This window comes from Ranitomeya imitator, chromosome 4 (assembly GCF_032444005.1).
Source record: "Ranitomeya imitator isolate aRanImi1 chromosome 4, aRanImi1.pri, whole genome shotgun sequence".
Lineage (NCBI taxonomy): Eukaryota > Metazoa > Chordata > Amphibia > Anura > Dendrobatidae > Ranitomeya > Ranitomeya imitator.
Window position 1 is genome coordinate 487,436,741 of NC_091285.1, and position 21,491 is coordinate 487,458,231.

General features: G+C 40.0%; 1 protein-coding gene across 1 annotated transcript in view; it reads right to left on the reverse strand.

Moving 5' to 3' along the window:
• Window positions 1-21,491, reverse strand: part of UNC13C (unc-13 homolog C) — a 1,145,854-nt gene that overhangs the window by 369,422 nt on the left and 754,941 nt on the right. The window contains exons 21-22 of the mRNA XM_069765967.1: window positions 1,985-2,111; window positions 167-263 (exon numbers count right to left, since the gene is read on the reverse strand). Of these exons, the coding sequence (XP_069622068.1) occupies window positions 167-263; window positions 1,985-2,111 (224 nt within the window). The remainder of the gene's footprint in view (window positions 1-166; window positions 264-1,984; window positions 2,112-21,491) is intronic.

A 21,491-nucleotide genomic window follows, 5' to 3' on the forward strand; every position in this document is an offset into this window, starting at 1 on the left:
GTACCAAAAATGGTCACTTTTTTCAAAATGAATATTAAATATATATTTAAAAAGATATTATACCACTACTGAAAGATTAAATGCATTAGTGAGCTGAAGTCAGAGAAATTTATCTTGCTGTTGGGTCCGTGTTGTATGTTTTATTAGACATATCAAACTGACTTACTCCATCTTTTTTATCTCTTCCCAGGGCTCCATGAAGAAATTCCATGGACACATCTTCATTTTCATCCAACCACTGAATAACAAAAGGCTCAAACCACCTGAAGATTGAGAGAATTCAGCATATTAATGTGCAATTATAAATTCTTGACATCAAAGCTTCCTATTTGTGCGTTCCTTCCCTACTGTAGAAACGCTGTAGGCTTCTACGTGACCTTTCCTGCAGGTGTACAGGCATGGCTGGAAGGTGAAAGATTTAAATGCCATTTGAAAATATGTTTTAAGGTCGCTTTCACTATAATCTAATGTTCATTTACAATATTACTAATCCTCATTCACAGGTAAATGAGGCAAATACTGTGTTATATCTAGGGGGAGTCTCAGGGAACAAAAATAATAGTTTATATTACTCAGACTGGTTAAAATAAATAATGAACTGTTATTGGCACTCATCCCCTGCAGACCCTACTCTTGTCATTAACAGGTCAGTGCTGATCTGTGTCTCCTGGGTCCTTCCTAATCACATTGGACTTGTCTCATCCAGTTATTGGCTAAGCGATTATTGCTGTCCATTTCCATTGTATCACAGGCAGGACAATGAAGCATAGACCAGTGTGGACTGGGTGAGCAGTGGAATGGGATGGGGCCGGAGGGTTCTCTTGGTCCTCTATCTGAGGTCTTTAAGTGATCGTTTTCTTTCCCTAGAATACCCACTTAATATCAGTATGTGCCTAAAAACTGTGACCCATTTCTCTATTAATAATCAATTAATGAAAAACTAGTAAAAATAATATTTCATGAAGATCAGATGTGTAAAAATCTGACATCAGAAGGCAATAAACTGGTAAAATAGCATTTAAAGGTAGCCTGACAGCGGATACACACCCGTGTATCAGACCATGGGTTCATGATTTCAGCCATGCATGTTTGACTCAGAAATGTTGAGGCATTTCAGAAAAAAATGCATTTTAATAGCCGCCAAGAACCAAGGCACACAGGAGACTAGTCAGCAGGCGGGTCGCTTGCAGCTTCCCTTTTCCCACTGCCAGTGATTGACAGGTATCTCTCTACATGTGTTTTTAGGGAGTGACCCGTTACTCCTTAGCAATGGGCAGTTAGAGTTAACTGGGGACATGCTTGTCTGACAAGTCTGCCATGCGGCTCGATCCATGACAGCTTTCACACTGGGATCTCGATTCATCAAAGTTTTTATGCCAAAAAAGTGGCGCACAAGCTTTCAATAGTTGCATAGTTTTTGCACACCTCAAAGCTTATGGTGTGTCTATGCCAGTTTCTCCCAGCTTTACTGAAATGGACAGAGCTGGTGCGGGATGGGACCCCAGCTGGGGCGTGGCATCACAGCTTGTCTGATTTCATCTGTGGCATTCCATACACCACAAATCTCATTCCAGTCACTGACTAGAGTAAGATTTATGGCGTATTACATGGAGGCGCACACCACTCATCAGATGCTCCAGATTCATAAAGAGGCATGCACCTCTTAATGAATCAGGAGAATCTGACTCCACCACGACCCTCATAAAGACCATTGCCGATTTGATGGATCAAGGCCTATGTTTTTTCTGACATGCCGCATTATTTCAGAGTTAAACACAATTTTATGAAATGATAAAGCAATGGTTGGATACATGCTGTCTGTGGATCGAGCATCATGTATCAGTTGTCAGGTTATCTTTAAGACAGTCATATAACATGTAAATGTATAAGTCTAGATATTAAATTAAATTTACAATTTACACCCTGTTATAATTTTTCATTTTTCAGAATTAATTTAATTTAAAAATGTAAAAGTAAAACTTACAGAGAATATTCCGGCACAGTATCCTTGAATGCAAGAAGTTCTCGAACGTATTCATTATAAAACCATTTTACTTTGAAGTGCAAATTCATATAATCTGTACTCTTGCATAGACGATGCTTTTCATGTTCTGTAATAGAAAGATTTAAACTTTCCATTGTACGTCCAGAGTAACAATACACAGCAACAATTTTATTGTTGGGACTACACTGGAAACATATGCAGGGAAATTGCCTGATGTTTTAAAAGCATGAGCTGCCTCTAAAATACCATCACCAGCACCGACTACAAACTCTCTAAGTGAATCTAATCAATATAAATCATATTATTTCTTAAACGAATCCGAACTGATAATATGTGTCCTAAAATAGAAGACTCATTTGGAGGATATATAAAGAAAATAAAATGAGTAGCAAGCAATACGCACTTGGAATATGACTTCTCTATATATGATGTTTTTAAGAAGTGTTTATTGGTATAGTGAAAGGACTACATGAAACAGGTTTACCTCATTGTGCCATTGTATGATATAATGAGATACCATTGTATCAGAAAAAAAACTTAAAGGGGTTGTCCAGTCTAAAATTAAAAGTCTGCAGTCAAAGCATTTGACAAAGTATCTCACATCATCCTTATTGAAAAAATGACTAAGTATGGAATGGACAAGGCAACTGTTAGGTGGATTCATAACTGGCTTAGTGATTGGACCCAAAGAATGGTCGTAAATGGCTGCACATCCAGTTGGAAGAATGTCTCAAGAGGGGTACCACAGCGTTCTGTTCTGGGCCCTGCATTGTTCAACATTTTTATCAATGATTTAGAAGAAGGAATTGAGGGTAAACTGACTAAATTTGCTGATGACACAAAGCTAGGAGGGATAGCTAATACTAGAGAAGAGAGAGAGGATTCAAAAATATATAAATAAACTGGAGCAGTGGGCAGCAACTAACAGAAAGATTTTTAACAGTGAAAAATGCAAATTACTACATCTGGGCAATAAAAATGAAAAAAAAAAACCATATACTAAATGGGAGGAATAGGGCTAAACAACTGCACATGTGAAATAGACTTGGGTTTATTAATAGATCACAGACTGAACATGAGTCAACATTGTGATGCAGCAGCAAAAAGGGCAAATACAATTCTGGGATGTAGTAACAGAAGCATACAGTCTAAATCACGTGAAGTCATTATTGAGCTCTACTTAGATCTCATCTGGAATACTGTGTCCGGTATTGGGCACCACATTTTAAAAAAAGACATCAACAAACTAGAGCAAGTTCAGAGAAGAGCAACCAGAATGGTTACCGGTATGCAAACCATGTCCTATGAGGAAAGGTTATAGGATTTGGGAATGTTTATCTTGCAAAAAAAAAAGACTGAGAGGAGACTTAATAGCTGTCTACAAATATCTCAAGGGCTGCTACATTGTAGAAGGATCATCTTTATTCTCATTTGCACAAGGAAAGACTAGAAGCAATGGGATGAAACTCAATAGGAGGAGACACAGATTAGATATTAGAAAAAACTTTTTGACAGGGTGATCACAGGGTGTTCAATGGGTTGAAACGGGCTGCCACGAGAGGTGGTGAGTTCTCCTTCAATGGAAGTCTACAAACAGAGGCTGGACAGACATCTGTCGGGAATGATTTAGTGCAGGGGTGTCAAACTGCATTCCTCGAGGGCTGCAAACAGGTCATGTTTTCATGATTTCCTTGCATTGCACAGGTAATAATTTAATCACCTGCAGAGAATGATTCCAGCACCTTGTGCAATGCTAAGGAAATCTTGAAAACACGCATGGTTTGCGGCCCTCGAGGAATGCAGTTTGACACCCCTGATTTAGTGTATCCTGCTTTGAGCAGGGGGTTGAACCAGATGGTTCTATGAATCCCACCAGTGCACATATGTGCTGCAAGGACTCACAGGTTTCTGAGCCAGGAATTGCAATGATTTATACGATATGCATATTCCTGGAAATATTGCATAAATCAATAGACAGCCATGCCCGCTGGATGGCTTCTGCCCAGGAGAATGCATATTGCATACATCACCGCCATTCCCAGCTCAAAAAATGGCAAATCGTCACAGAGCACATTGTGTGCATTAGGGGGATTCAAAAGTCTGAAGTCACACAGAGTGACTACAGACTTTTAATTTGTTTTATCATAAATGCAACATTTGTGATTAAACAAAAATAAACAAAAAAAAAGTACTGGTATTTAAGTATCCGGAAGTACCCGCTCTATAAAACTAGCATTCTATTTATTCGGTATGATGAACAACGTAAAAACACACCAAAAATGTTGCTTTTTCATCATACTGACTCACAAAAAAGTGAATAAAAAGCAATCAAAAAGACATATTACAAAAAAAATTGTATAAATGAAAACCATAAGCCATCCCGCAAAAAACAAGCACTAATATGGCTCATTCGGCAAACAAATAAAAAAGTTACAGCTCTCAGAATGTGAGGATGCAAAAACAAATTTATTTTTATTAAAACAAATTTTAGTGTGTAAAAATAGCACAGCACAAAGAAAACAACGTAAATCTAGTATCACTGTAATCGTACCAACTCAAAGAACAAATTGGTCTTATCATTTTTACCACATCGCAAATGGCGCAAAAATAAAAAATAAAAACAATAACTGCTTTGCTGGGTTCTGTTCATTCTGTGCCTGAAAAATCTGAATAAAAAGTTATCAAAAAATATTGTGTGCTCAAAAATGGTACAAAAAAAGTGCAACTTGTCCCGCAAAAATTAAGCCCTCAAAAAGTTCTGTTTGCCAAAAAATAAAAAAAGTTACAGCTCTCAGAATACGGCAACAAAAAAAGCTACTTTTTAAAAACAAGCATTTTTACTGTGTGAAAGCAGCAAAACTTAAAAACAAACCAACATAAATGTGGTATTGTTGTAACCGCAGTGACCCTAAGAATAAATCCACCTTATCACTTATACCACATGGTGAACTGCACATAAATAAAAATAAGAACTATTATTGTACTGTTGGCTATTTGTTCATTCTACCACCCAAAATTGGGAATAAAGCTCATTTCACATTTATCCTGCACTCTCCGCTGAGCGCTTACGTACTTGTTAAATCTATGATTCAGACTAAAACCCTGATGCAACCACTTAGTTATGAGGCAGAATGATTCACTTTGGACTGGTCTGTGTTCCGGTAGTGTCCCATCATTTTAGGAGTCTTTTTAGCACAGAAGTGTGGGCGACCACAGATCTCTGCACGCCTAAAAAGATGGATACCACCAGAGCAGACGCTAAACAGAGTATGACGTGTCTCCATCTGCTTCATTATAGTGGATGCTTCCATTGGGGGTTTTGTCTGAATCACATATTTGTGTGATTTACTCAGAAACTCCAATGTCAGTGCTCAGTGTAGAACACAAGAATGTGATCCAAGATTATTCTAGAAGTGATAGAAAAATATCATGTACTGCAAAATATTACCAATAAAAACTCTAATTTATCCCGTACAAAACCCGCCCCCACTCAGGTCCGTCATCTATCACTGGAACTATAAGGTAGTTCACAAGTTACTGGTAAAACAAAGACTCTGGAAAAGCGACATGGCTCCCACCCCCTCCAAATAAAATCCTGTGAATTCTCCACTCCCAAAGCCAAATGCCTCCCTCCTTCTGAGCCTCACTGTGTCTAAACCACAGTAAGTAGACACATTTTGGCATTATTGTAGTGGGGGGAGAAGGCACTTAATTTATGGGGTGAGAAACCCCAGAAACACAATCTTGGCACAATGTATGGGGACGCAACAACAGGTGAGGGCTCTACACTTTATGGGGGCACAAAGTATGGACACTAAACTGGCATGTTTGCAATTCTCCAGAAAAAAAGCTTGGTATGGATGTTACAAAATAGTCACTGCAGCCGTAGATTAAGTCATTGAGAGGTGCAATTTCTGCAATGGGGTCACTTTTGGGGTTTTTCTGCTGTTCTGGCACCTTAGTTGCCGTAAACTATTCTAGCAAAATTTGTACACCAAAACCCAAATAGCGCTCCTTCCTTCTTGGCCCTGATATGTGGCCAAACAGTAATTGTACTAATGTTCGAGGCTCTGCAAATGTCGCTAGCAAATTATTCTATCAAAATCTTTGCTCTAAAAGCCAAATAACGCTCCTTCCTTCTGAGCCCAGATTCATGGCAACATATCGGGTAGCACCGCATTTGGGAGAAATTGCGCATTAAATTGTGGGGTCTAGTTTCACCTATTAACCCTTGTTTACATGACACATTTGCAGCAAATAAAAAAAAATAATTTTTACCACTAGAATATCATATTTCCACATATCATTTTTATAAGATTCTGGGAGGCACATATGGGCTCAAATGTGATATGGTCCCTAAAACAATGGCTTTGTAAGTCATTTTAACCCTTCTTATGTCTTAACTATAAAAGAAAGGTTAAAATGGCTTTGATAAAATTTACAAAGCCATATTGTATGGTTTACTGCTGTTTGCACTGTTTTGTATTATCAACTGTTTCCTGACCACTATGAATTCCCACCAAATCAGGAGGAAGTAAATAATTGACTGTTTCCGAATTGCTTCCTCTGTACAACAGTAGATAGACATTGTTTAGTGATGAGCGAGTGTGTTTGTTACTCGAGTTTTCCGAGCATGCCCGGGTGTTCTCCGAGTATCTTGGGCGTGCTCGTAGATGATGTTTGTGTCCCCGCAGCTGCATGATTTGCAGCTGTTAGACAGCCTGAACACATGCAGGGATTGCCTGTTTGTTAGGGAATCCCCACATGTATTCAGGCAAATCATGCAGCTGTGGGGACACAAACATAATCTACGAGCACGCCCAAGATACTTGGAGAACACCTGAGCATGCTCAAAAAATTTGAGTAACGAGCACACTCGCTCATCACTAACAATGTTATATCTGATGTTAGCTCCAACATAACCTGCTACCTGTTTTGCTCTTCTGACATCATATTTAACCTTTACCCTCCACTGTTCCTTTTCAATCCTATGTTTCTAAATTCTAAATCTAAAACTTCTAAGTTGATTTAACAAATTTGTAAACATAAAACAATAATGATTTGCACTCCCCCAAACTGGTCATAACTTGTGCAGCACAAATCAATAAAGACTGCAGAGTTGCAGAATTTGTCTGTATACTTATCTATTTCTATTTTACTCCATCAGCATAAATGATAATTCTGCACATTTATCATGTGGAATAAATTTAATAAACATTTATTGAAGGTTTTGCATCACTACAAGTTTGGAGGGACCCTGCCCATTTTATGATATTATTTAATCTTTTTTTAAAGCAAAAGTTATATGGTTTTACAACTCTTCCTTTTTATTATCACTCTTATCTTCAAATACATAGGCTATAATTTAGGTGTTTTGACAGTTTTCTGGTGTAAAACATCTTGGAAGTTGCACAAAAATTTAGTGGCTGCTGCCATTGGGGGGAGACAGGGTGTGGCTACACCTACCTATTTAATTCATGAAGGTTTCTTCTAGATGCTGCTACCCAGTTTTCCAAGGAGAAGCCACTTTTGGAAAATGCCAGCGGTTTCTTTCAGAATTCACCATTAGCTTTGTCATCATTCTTGTGGTGGCTCTGCCACTGATGTCTGTTCCTCTATACTTCAAAGTATAAAGTATGGGTGACTTCCAAGTGGAAATCAGCCAAAGAATGAGCATGTCACTTGATATATCTGCTTCCAGGTTTACAAATCCTGAAGCAGGTGAAAGACGTAACATAACAAAAGCATGTACAAATCAATGTCATTTTGAGATTGTGGTGCTTAAGTTATATTTTATACGGAGGTTTTGCGGAGTATGCACATACCCTAAGAGAGGACACAATTTTACTTTGTACAAAGAGCTCCATGGATCTAGGGTGAGCTATGTGTGTTACAGCATTGCTGCAATATGGACTACAACTAAAGGAACAAAGTAGTTAATATTACTAGACTAGATGAACTTTCTCATTGGAAACATATGGTCCAATACCATGGAACCAATGGTTACTAAACAAACCTTTTCATTGTCATTTGATAATCTGATACAAAGAAAAATGGATTTCATTTGTTTCAGACACTAAGAAATCTAGATTACGGTATACACAAGACCGTCAAAACAGGATATTTTCCACAATAAAGTTCAGAGTGAGCTACAGGTAGATCTGCCACATCAACTTTGATACGGTTTTCTCCCTCTCTTTTATATTCCCTTCTCCAAATCTTTCAAATGTATATGATTCTCTGAATGGATGAAAAAAAAAACTAAAAAATGTCTGCAATATAAAAGGTCAAAACTGACTTTCAGCCATAAGGGGTTAAAAGTAAAATTTATTTCTGCTAATTTACAGCATGCACAATGTGTCATGATCCAGTCCGGGTTTTGAGCCCTGTCTGCTCTTTTCCCAGACTGATCAAGTCAAGGGTTAACTTTGATCTGCCTCATTCTGGGTTCGGATTTGCTATTTAGCTCAGCTGCATTCTGTGGGAGCGGTGTCAGTTATATTTTCTGCCTATAGCATGTGTATCGGACTCTGGTAGTATGGAATCATGTAAACCCAGAAAAAATCTTTATTATTATAATGTTAAAAATGCCACCAACCTGTGGCTGCACCAAGAAAAAATCAAAAAACAAAAACACAGAAAAAACACCGTGAAAAAAACTAGGGTGTGGGTAAGGACAATCCCTAAATGGTACCTAGGTCGCACCTGCCTAACAGCGGGGGTTGGCACCCTATGGGGAACATTATGGCGCCCCCGCTCCGCGTCGGCTGACCCTAGGGTCCCTGATAAACCCTAATGATCCCAAAGGGTCCCTCTACCCACACAATGGTGTACTAAAGGTGCCCCTAAAAGCTAAACATATAGCAACTAAATCTAGGGAAGCCTCAAACCCCACACCTGTGTATTAAAAACAATATGAGAACATGCAGAGGGCTTTTTTACGACCGCATTTTGCCATTGTCACGTATGATCCGTGACCTTTGGGGCAAAGCCTCACTTAAGCAGATAATACTGCATATGCTTCTATCGGCACTGTGGGGGGCACACACCTGCAAAATTCCACCCTGCCACACACAATGCAAGTAATCGATCTGTGCCTCATAACCTCATGTCCATCAGGATGCTATTAACAGATACAGGCATATATATAGATCGATACTCATCATAAAGTGATGCGCCGTCAGCCCACTGTTCCTTAATAGCCGCAACGCGTTTCGCCTCACTGGCTCATCAGGAGGCTCGATTCCATGCTCATGTGTCTCGATGGTGCAAGATATATAAGGATTGCGATGAAAGTTACCTGTTTTAAACAGGGCCCGCCGGAAAAAACGCCACCATGTATCATGTACATGGTGGCGTTTTTTCCGGCGGGCCCTGTTTAAAACTGAGGTAACTTTCATCGCAATCCTTATATGTCTTGCACCATCGAGACACATGAGCATGGAATCAGGCCTCCTGATGAGCCAGTGAGGCGAAACGCGTTGAGGCTATTAAGGAACAGTGGGCTGACGGCGCATCACTTTATGATGAGTATCGATCTATATACATCAGGATGCTATTAACAGATACAGGCATATATATAGATCGATACTCATCATAAAGTGATGCACCGTCAGCCCACTGTTCCTTAATAGCCTCAACGCGTTTCGCCTCACTGGCTCATCAGGAGGCCCGATTCCATGCTCATGTGTCTCGATGGTGCAAGATATATAAGGATTGCGATGAAAGTTACCTCAGTTTTAAACAGGGCCCGCCGGAAAAAACGCCACCATGTACCATGTACCATTAACAGATACAGGCATATATATAGATCGATACTCATCATAAAGTGATGCGCCGTCAGCCCACTGTTCCTTAATAGCCTCAACGCGTTTCGCCTCACTGGCTCATCAGGAGGCCCAATTCCATGCTCATGTGTCTCGATGGTGCAAGATATATAAGGATTGCGATGAAAGTTACCTCAGTTTTAAACAGGGCCCGCCAGAAAAAAACGCCACCATGTACCATGTACCTATCGAGAAACATGAATAGCAATCGGGCCTCCTGATGAGCCAGCGAGGCGAAACGCGTAGAGGCTAAAAGAGACAACAGGCGGGCGGCAGTGTATCCGAACGATGAGTATCATATTTGAAAGGTGTTTTATGCTCTAGTTTCTGCACTATACCTTCTAGTTAATATGTTTTAGCTCCGAAATGTGCCATTCATCATTTCACCTATGCAAAATTGTATGTATGATGGGATGGGCACAGGCGCTAGAACCAATGCTAGTGGGGACAGCTATAATAGATTATCTTATAAAAGAGCTGTGTAGTAACTGACCAGGTATAACTGGGATATATGGTGCTTATTGGTTCATCTATTGAAGTGTGCTATCTGAACGCATCAAATAGTTGTGCACTAGAGCCTGGGCCAAAGATACCATCTACATTGTTGTTAGACGTATATTGTTTACTAAAGCCTATCCAAAATCAGAGATAAGCTTAAAAGTCTGCCGCCTAGACGCCTTAGTCACATGTTCTCCTATTGTTTTTAAATATTCAAGTGTGGGGTGAAGGGTTCCTTAGTGATAGGAGTGGTCTATGTTTAGCGGATAGGGGTACCTTTAGTACTATTGTGTCTGGGTAGCAGGACCCGGTGGGTGCATCAGGGTTATTTAGGGACCCCAGGGTCAGCCATCGCGGAGCGGGGGCGCCACAACGCTTCCCCTAGGGTGCCTACCCCCGCAGATAGGCAGCTCTTCAGCATAGACACGCAATAGGGTTTACTCTCCTCCCCACCAGAGTTTGTTCACAGTGTGTTGTTTTTCATTGTGGGTAGCCATTGGTTGTTGGCTTTTTAGATATATATTTAATAAAATTTGTTCTTTTAGGGTAACTTATGATTTAAAAAAAAAAAACATACGCAGACATGAAATCAGGACTTAGCATAGGAGGCCATAATAGCTAAATAGAAAGGATAGAACAGAGTACTATGCGGTCAGTATTAAAACACTAGAAAATATCCACCACAGAAAATACAAAACACCACATCTGACTAAAGACATGGAGGGTATATCTGCATTTCCAGAGACACAGCAAGGCTGCAAAAATACTTCACAGACAAAGCTGGACAAGAAAAAACATGAATATGCACAGAACTATAAGGTCCACAGCAGGTGGACATCAAAAACAAAGCCAGGACTTATCTTTGAAGAAAAGCACAGCGAACAGGAGAGACCAGAAGGGATGTGAATCCTCCAAAAACAATGGACAACTGGCAGGGACTAAAGATTCCTGCAAAGCTATATACCCCAGTCAATTTTGCAATTAGTAGATACACCTTTCCAATCCTGCAGTCCAGGCACAACTGCATTACCCTCTACAACCACCGGAGGGAGCCCAAAAGCCAAATTCACAACAGACGAGTCAATGGGGATGTTGAAGTCGCCCATGATGATAGTCGGGATGTCCGCGGAAAGGAAATGAAGTAGCCAGGTGGTGAAGTGGTCAATGAAGATGGTGGCTGGCCCTGGGTAGTGGTAAATGACAGTCAGTTGGAGGTTGAAGGGGGAATAGATGTGCACAGAGTTCACCTCAAAGGAAGGGAGGGTAACAGAGGGTAGCAGTGGGATTGGGGTGAAGGAGCAGTTATCTGACAGGAGAAAACCAACTCCTCCACCATGCTTGCGGCTGGTACGGGGGGTGTGGAAAAGGTGGAATCCACCATAAGAGAGTGCAGCAGGAGAGGCTGTCAGAGGGGTGAGCCAGGTTTCAGTGATGACAAGGAAGGAAAGTTTGCGAGTAATAAAAAGATTCTTGTCAAGCAGTAGTAACGGTTTAAGCTATTCATCTTCCATAAGGAATTTTAGTTTATGCATTATATAGTGAGGTGCACCTCCCTCCTGCTAGAAATAATTAATTTCAATATTTCTGCCATAAATTCTTACATGTAATTCCAACTATTTGTAAAGTAACTGTCAGCACTTAATTGGGCTTCCACCAACAGGCTTTGGGCAAGCCACTCCATCTACCAGGTCGAAGAGGAACCCTGGAACTCACCATTTAACCTCTGTATATCGATTTGGGCTTACACAGGACCCCCTGAGTTGGATCCACAGATTGTGTGCTGGCCGGAAGAGCATGCTGACAGAGATGGGTTGTATAAGCCAAGAAAAAATCCGAAAAGTCAGACAAGTCTGTAACACAGAGGATCATGGCAATAGAGGTATAGAGTCAGAACTTGGATCAGGTGTAACCTACAATTGGCAACTAGAGGGTGGGAGATAGGGGTTTAAATAAAGGGAGGTAAAAAGAGGACAATGCTCACAAGCTTGCTGCCTGGATGGCACCATAATTTCCAGTGCTAATAAAGTATATATATTTTAAAGTATATATTATAATCTCTTAGCAGTAGTTGGATTTTTCATTCCTTATACTTACCTTGTCTCACCTGGGAACTGGACTCAGGATTTTCTTGTACCGTGCCCATCAGGGAACACCTACCCTCATTGGTGAGCTGATATAATCTCCTTCTCTATAAGTTCCAGAATAACAAATTGAGCTGCTACTTTGTTGTCCCTAATGAGAATCAAAAGGAGGATGCACAGTTCAGATAATATAGTAGGGTGCATCTTCATGTACTAAAGAAAAGGGAAATGGAGGAAGAAAAAAAAAACACTTTCCCTGATGAAGCAGTGTTCCTCAGCGATATGCGTGGAGTGTCTGGGCTAATCTCAATTATCGTCTTTTATGGGTGAAATGCTCTATTTTGAGCTATTTGATCTCCTGTGAGTGATATTTCTTGCTGACAACATCATTTTGTGGAGTATTATCTATTTTGTGTTACATCTGTGGTCGGCAATGGACAGGCTCTATTGTATGCTTTACTATTATTAACCCGCTATGACATACATTGCACTGTATTTGCTTTTGTTTGACACCCTCTATAGTGCTAATTATATGGTACAAATGCCACAAATTATAAGTTTATTTGATATATATAATTGTTCCTTGTATATGCATCGGTTCCATCATTGTTAGGAGCTGTATTTATGTGTGTTTATGCTGTAACCAATAGTGACCACAATTGTGATCCATGTTTTGCACGTTGTTATATGGGTTCTATATTTTGTATTTGTTTTTAATGATTTTAAGTATGAAGTGTTAATAAAATTACTTTTTTTACATCGTATATCCTAAGGTGTGCGTGCGTCGCAGTGGTATTGCTTTCCTCTTGGGGAGAGTGATGCTATGTTTGGAGGCAAAGAAGGATAACTGCATCCAGGTATCATAAACATGCAACACATTCACACTCCAGGCCACCAGGGGGAGCTCCTGCTCCTATTTATTAGGACACTCCCTATATATATATATATATACACACATTATACAGTGGGGCAAAAAAGTATTGTCAGTCAGCAATAGTGCAAGTTCCACCACTTAAAAGGATGAGAGGCGTCTGTAATTTACATCATAGGTAGACCTCAACTATGGGAGACAAACTGAGAAAAAAAAATCCAGAAAATCACATTGTCTGTTTTTTTAACATTTTATTTGCATATTATGGTGGAAAATAAGTATTTGGTCAGAAACAAAATTTCATCTCAATACTTTGTAATATATCCTTTGTTGGCAATGACAGAGGTCAAACGTTTTCTGTAAGTCTTCACAAGGTTGCCACATACTGTTGTTGGTATGTTGGCCCATTCCTCCATGCAGATCTCCTCTAGAGCAGTGATGTTTTTGGCTTTTCGCTTGGCAACACGGACTTTCAACTCCCTCCAAAGGTTTTCTATAGGGTTGAGATCTGGAGACTGGCTAGGCCACTCCAGGACCTTGAAATGCTTCTTACGAAGCCACTCCTTCGTTGCCCTGGCAGCGTGCTTTGGATCATTGTCATGTTGAAAGACCCAGCCACATTTCATCTTCAATGCCCTTGCTGATAGAAGGAGGTTTGCACTCAAAATCTCACGATACATGGCCCCATTCATTCTTTCATGTACCCGGATCAGTCGTCCTGGGCCCTTTGCAGAGAAACAGCCCCAAAGCATGATGTTTCCACCACCATGCTTTACAGTAGGTATGGTGTTTGATGGATGCAACTCAGTATTCTTTTTCCTCCAAACACGACAAGTTGTGTTTCTACCAAACAGTTCCAGTTTGGTTTTATCAGACCATAGGACATTCTCCCAAAACTCCTCTGGATCATCCAAATGCTCTCTAGCAAACTTCAGACGGGCCCGGACATGTACTGGCTTAAGCAGTGGGACACGTCTGGCACTGCAGGATCTGAGTCCATGGTGGCGTAGTGTGTTACTTATGGTAGGCCTTGTTACATTGGTCCCAGCTCTCTGCAGTTCATTCACTAAGTCCCCCCGCGTGGTTTTGGGATTTTTGTTCACCGTTCTTGTGATCATTCTGACCCCACGGGGTGGGATTTTGCGTGGAGCGCCAGGTCGAGGGAGATTATCAGTGGTCTTGTATGTCTTCCATTTTCTAATTATTGCTCCCACTGTTGATTTCTTCAGTCCAAGCTGGTTGGCTATTGCAGATTCAGTCTTCCCAGCCTGGTGCAGGGCTACAATTTTGTTTCTGGTGTCCTTTGACAGCTCTTTGGTCTTCACCATAGTGGAGTTTGGAGTCAGACTGTTTGAGGGTGTGCACAGGTGTCTTTTCATACTGATAACAAGTTTAAACAGGTGCCATTACTACAGGTAATGGGTGGAGGAAAGAGGAGACTCTTAAAGAAGAAGTTACAGGTCTGTGAGAGCCAGAAATCTTGATTGTTTGTTTCTGACCAAATACTTATTTTCCACCATAATATGCAAAAAAAATGTTAAAAAAACAGACAATGTGATTTTCTGGATTTTTTTTTCTCAGTTTGTCTCCCATAGTTGAGGTCTACCTATGATGTAAATTACAGACGCCGCTCATCTTTTTAAGTGGTGGAACTTGCACTATAGCTGACTGACTAAATACTTTTTTGCCCCACTGTATATATATATATATGTGGTAGTCTGTAGGGAAAGTTAGTCAGTTCCAGACAGGAGTGAGTTGCCAGTTGAGCTCAGCTCAGTCAGTTCCAGACCAGAGTCTGAGGAGTACAGAAGGAGCTGTGCGTGCCCTCAGAGCTGCAGCTCCCAGAAAGAGACATTGAAAGGCAGAATTGTATTGCAGCGAGCATGAAGGAAGTCGAAGCAAAGGAGAGGATACCAGAAGGGGACCAGCCCCGCTCAGGCTGCCTGCTTCTGAGGCGCAAAACCCCAGTAGCTGGAACACTGAGGGAGTAAGGACCTCTACGCCTTATTTCAGAGAACGGCAGGACAGCTAATTGCAAGTTACCTGTCCGCACCTACACCCAGGATGCACGATGACACCCACAGAGCCGGGTTATCTAAGAGACCCTATAAACAGGCTCAAGTCACCAGTCATATGGGTTTTGTCCTATCCTATACGGGGGACAGAGAGTGAAACATCGCATCTTTGAGACCCTTATGTGAAGCCATAGGCAGTAAGGCACTATACCACCGCAGCGCAAGGGAAGGCTACTGATTTCCACCTGGATAAGGGAACTCTGGCCATGCTTCCAAACCGGCCGGACTCTGCCTGCCCTGTGATCTGGTACCCTGGACTGTGGATGCTGAAGTCTTCAATAAAGGTAAAGAGACTGCAACCTTGTGTTCTCGTTCTTCACTGCGCCATTGACCATACCACCATTTACACACCGGGAGGCCCTGGGGACATACTTCACCTGTGGGAAGGTATACCATCTAGCTGCCATAACATCACCCCAGCGGACCCATTAAAGCAGCGTCGGTCACCCTGACTGAATATCACAGGTGACATCACGAACATAAACTTTATCCCTTTAAAGACCTTTCCCTTTTATATGGACATCCCAGGGCCACGGACCGGGTCAGCGACCGTGACATCCCCCTGTGAACCGAAGAACCCGGTACTGAGTACCCCACTGCCCTTGGCGGGCACTCCATGCGCATCACTACGGTACCTCTTTTTTCTTTACTCTGTTGCCCGTAATCACCGGCAACGAAAGTGCAATGCTGTCCAATGACAAACAGGAGCAAAGGTAGTGAGCATGGTCGTAATAACTTTACTCCAACTATAGCTATAGAACTTTCCACAAAAGCTTTGGATGAAATATTTATTGCAAGAAGGAGCTTGTACTTTGAACATATGTAAGTTCAGTCTTGATGACAAAAAAGAGGTACACAAAAATCAGAAAGTATCAAAAGCAGTGATGACATTGTGGCCCAGTTTGCAATTATTCAACTAATAGTGACTTAAAGGTGTCCCTTTCTCATTTTACTTTGTGTATAAAATTCACCTGGTAACCAACAATATAAATATTCATAAAGAGTTCTTCAATCTAATTAAAGGCATGTGCTATAGGAAGTGATAATGACATTCAGCATCACACTCTGCATCACTGTCACTTTCTAAGACAAAAATATACTCAGTTCACTAAAAAGGAAAGTCATGTGTAATACCCTGGGAAAAAGCTGCTTAATCCTTTATCAGTTGCTATCAACCAGGATGTTTGGATAGATTATGTATGGACAGTTAAATAGTAGTGATGAGCGAACGTGCTAGGATGAGGTGTTATCCGAGAACGTTCGCTCATCACTATTAAATATTCAATACAGTAAACTACCTTCAGCACCCAATTATTCTATACTTGTGTTAATGAACTATTGTCTGATTATCTAGACATGCGGCATAAACCTGGATACAGATAAATATTAGTTCTTAAAAAATCCATTCCTTTCAAAATAGAATACTTTATAGCTATCATATTCTTCAGGTTCCCAAAAAATAAACATTTTTCATAAAAAAGGATAATAGTCCTCCTATGGCAGGTCAGTTGTAGCATTTAGTGAACATGGTAAAAAAAAACCTGTGGAATAGCACTTTTTTGCAATTTCAATGAACTTGGAATTTGTTTCCTGTTTTTCAGTACAAAATAAGTTAAAACCAATGGTGTCGTTCAAAAGTACAACATGTCCCACTAAAAACAAGACCTCACATAGCCATTTTGACCAAAAACTAAAAAAAGTTATGGCTCTGGGAAGAAGGGGAGCAAAAAACGAAAATGCAAAAACGGCCAAGGAGTTAAGGGGTTAAAAACCTGTATGTATTATACATATTAAAGTGCGACTATGAAAGAGCACCTCTCACTCTGGAGTACTCACAGTAGTTTGTCTGTAAATAGAAGACTCCATAACTTAAAAGAGAGCAGTATAATGCCTCATTTTTCCTTCGGTAGAACATAGTAACATAGTGACATAGTTAGTAAGGCCGAAAAAAGACATTTGTCCATCCAGTTCAGCCTATATTCCATCATAATAAATCCCCAGATCTACGTCCTTCTACAGAACCTAATAATTGTATGATACAATATTGTTCTGCTCTAGGAAGACATCCAGGCCTCTCTTGAACCCCTCGACTGAGTTCACCATCACCACCTCCTCAGGCAAGCAATTCCAGATTCTCACTGCCCTGACAGTAAAGAATCCTCTTCTATGTTGGTGGAAAAACCTTCTCTCCTCCAAACGCAAAGAATGCCCCCTTGTGCCCATCACCTTCCTTGGTATAAACAGATCCTCAGCGAGATATTTGTATTGTCCCCTTATATACTTATACATGGTTATTAGATCGCCCCTCAGTCATCTTTTTTCTAGACTAAATAATCCTAATTTCGCTAATCTATCTGGGTATTGTAGTTCTCCCATCCCCTTTATTAATTGTGTTGCCCTCCTTTGTACTCTCTCTAGTTCCATTATATCCTACCTGAGCACCGGTGCCCAAAACTGGACACAGTACTCCATGTGCGGTCTAACTAGGGATTTGTACCGAGGCAGTATAATGCTCTCATCATGTGTATCCAGACCTCTTTTAATGCACCCCATGATCCTGTTTGCCTTGAAGGGGATTTGAATCATAACTGCTCTATTTCCAAAGTTTCCTAGGTCCAGCAGAAGAATACTCTGACACCAGCTTTTTTTTTTGGGGGGGGGGAAATAATCAACAATCAGACAACCACTTTAAAGAAGCATTCCCATCTAAGGTTTTATGCTCTTAATATATTACAATGATTGTATTATATAGCACTGTGTACTTACAATTGCACTTTCTGCCCTTCTACCCAGTTAATTCTTCTGACTTTCATTAGGTCTGTGACATCACATGATTAAAAACTGACCAGCCGAATCCTTCTAAGCTCTATGTAGAAATAGGAGGTCTATTTTCCCTGCACAAGTTATGAATCGATGCAAAAGTCTATGCCATGGGTGAGGAGTGGAGCAGCTATGTCATGAGAGGAAAAGGGGGATGATAAATGCAGGGACAAGAGACTTCCTGTTTCTACATACAGCAGAGAAAGGAGAAGAATTAGCTGGGTAGAAAGACAAAATGAGCAATTGTAAGTACACAATGCTATATAATAGGATAATTGCTATATATTAAGAGGGTGAATTATTTGATGGGAATGCTTATTAAAGGAATATGTCATCCACTGTGCAAAAGTTTAAGTTCACAATGGAATTCAATGGATCCACAAGTGTTATGGATATTAGTAAAGCCCTTTAAACACAGTGCAATGTTTTATTTTAGAGATTTTTGCTCACTTTCTTCCAAGAGTCATAACAATTTTTTACATTTGTGTTAACATGGGTTAATGAAGGTTGGTATTTTTGCAAGATGAGTTGCAATTGTGACTTACACCACTCATTTTACTGACAAAACTGGAAAAATAATAAGGTGATATCAAATTTAAACGGCTATTTTATATTTTTGTGGCTTAAAAGAATTTGACAACTGTAACTATTTTCAGTCTGCTATTGATGTTGATTGACATCAGAGCTTGTCTTTTGTGAGTTAAGTAGCTTTTAGCTTGTAGCTTTTATTGATACCATTATGATGTTCCTTCATCGCTTTTTACCTCATTTTTGGGGGACATTAGAGATGGAAAAATGGCATTTCCACTTTTTTTCCCATTTTTTGTTTATCTTTTATATTTTTATTTTTTGTTTGCTTTGCCAATTACCAAATATGTTGATTTTTTTTATATAGTTTGACATTTTCCATTTCTTTAGAGGGGATTAATTTATAGTGATGCCACTTAGCTGGTATATCTTTATGATGGCTGTCGCCAAGGAGGTAAGCAAGCCTTGTAATAACTGATTAGAATGTAAACACAAATTTTAGGTTTCAATACTACTTTAAATATACCAGATTATAACGATTTTGAGTTGTTTGCTGTGGCTTGAACTAGAAATATAAAATATAGCCACAAATATAACATAAATACTGCATAAAAATCAATAAATTCTTTTAGCTTGACACTGATTCTGATATGCCTTAATGCTACTAAAATATCTCTGATCGCTTGGCCGGTTTTACTTATCAGGGCTTGAAATCAGTTCATTGGACATGAATGTAATGTTTACTTCATCTGTATGGTGCTTGAAATACAAAATGTAGAAAAAATAAACAAACATGCTGTGAAAGTGCCAGAATCTATCGTTCCAACACTCATTTTAGATTTTATTGTCAATCATTAAAATGTAGGCTTCTGAGCAAAAAGAGTTAAATTATGCATGCTACATATGTGAGAAAATGAACCAGGGTTTTGCAGTGGCAATTATTTATATAGAATCAGTTCATTTTCATTTAATGTATGTTCAAATATTTTTTATAGTGTTGAATTTGTACAGTTCATGTAGTATTTCTTACTGGTGATCTGTGAGTGTGCTCGGATATAGCATTATCCGAGCATGGTCGCTCATCACTATTCATTATCTAAATGTTACATGGATATGGATATGTAAAACAGAGGGCAAACAATGGGTTACTAATAGTAACTTACTAGCATTGTATAGCAAATTAGCAGCTGTGATTGAGTGCGGGTGTTCGCTTAGTATGAGAGATAACAACAATAGCAACGTGGACATTTAACCCCTCTGATGCCGCTGTTAGTGACAGTAACATCGAGGGGCAACGCACAGGGGCTGAGCTCCCTGTCTTCTCCCATCAGCACAACGTGATGCAATCGCGTTGTGCTAATGGTTTCAATTGTGACCCCTGGGCGCCAAGAAGGCTGCGGGATCCTTCAGGGAAGGTGGCCTGTAAACACCTGACACACCTCCTCCCTGCCTGTCAGATACTGTTCTGATGCTCTGCAGTGCATAAGCATTGCAGAGTGTCAGATCAGTGTAAATATGATGTCCTTTAGTTGAACAATGCAAAAAAGTTTAAAAAATATTACAAATTCTAAAATATTTTTTTTTTAAACTAAATACAGAACAAAAAAATGAAAAAAATATTATTCCAACAAATATATTTATGTATGTAAAAAAAAAGAATAATAAATGTACACATATTTGGTAATGCCACATCCGGAGCGACCCAACGTATAAAAATGTCCTGCTAGTTAACTAGAGTTGAGCGAATTTCTTCGGGTCCCGCTTATTTGGAAAGCTATAGCGCTTACTGAATAAGCTGCAGAGAGAACCCAGACACATGGAATGCGCCAGCTGATCAGCGCCGCAGATGCTTCACTGTCATAGCACATGCATATGATCACTGCACCCAAGATGAATTCATTGAGCGGTTTAGTTTGTAAAATGGGGTCAGTTATGGGGGTTTCTGCTGGTTGGTCTGGGACCTCAGGGGCTCTACCAATATGAAATGGCACCACCAAACCAGTCCAGCTAAATCTGAAATTCAATATGGCGCTGCTTCAATTCTGAGGTTTGCAATGTGCCTCAAAAGTAGTTTCCAGCCAAATATGGGGTTTTGGTGTACTCAGGAGAAATTGCACATTAAATTTTGGGGTTCATTTTCTCATGATACCCTTGTGAAAATAAAAAAAAAAATGGGGCTAAAATGCTTTTTTGTGGGAAAAATGTGATTATTTTATTTTCATATCTCAACGTTGCTAACCACACATCCAGATAAGTTCCATGAGGGGTCCAGTTTCTAAAATGGTGTCACTTGTGGGGGGTTTCTACTGTTAACTCACATGAGGGGCTCTCCAAATGCGACATGGCGTCCGCTACTATTACAGCAAATTTTGCATTCAAGAAGTCAAATGGTGCTCCTTTGCTTCCAAGCTCTGACGTGTGCCAAAACAGTCATTTTTCCTCCACATATTGGGCATCACTGTATTCAGGAGAAATTGCACAAAAAAGAATATGGTGCAATTTCTCCTGTTAACCTTATGAAAATGTAAAATTGGGAGCTAAGAAACATTTTTGTGGAAAAAATATTTTTTTTATTTTTATGTCCCAACCCCTGAGGGGTCTAATTTCCAAGATGGTGTCACTTGTGTTTTTTTTTTTTACTGTTCCAGAAAATTTTGCATTCAAAAAGTCAAAAGACGCTGTGCGCCCAAACAGTGTTGTTTCCCCCATGGGGTATCAGTGTGCCCAGGAGAATTTACACAACATATTTTGTGGTCTATTTTTTCCTGTTACCCTTGTGAAAGTAAA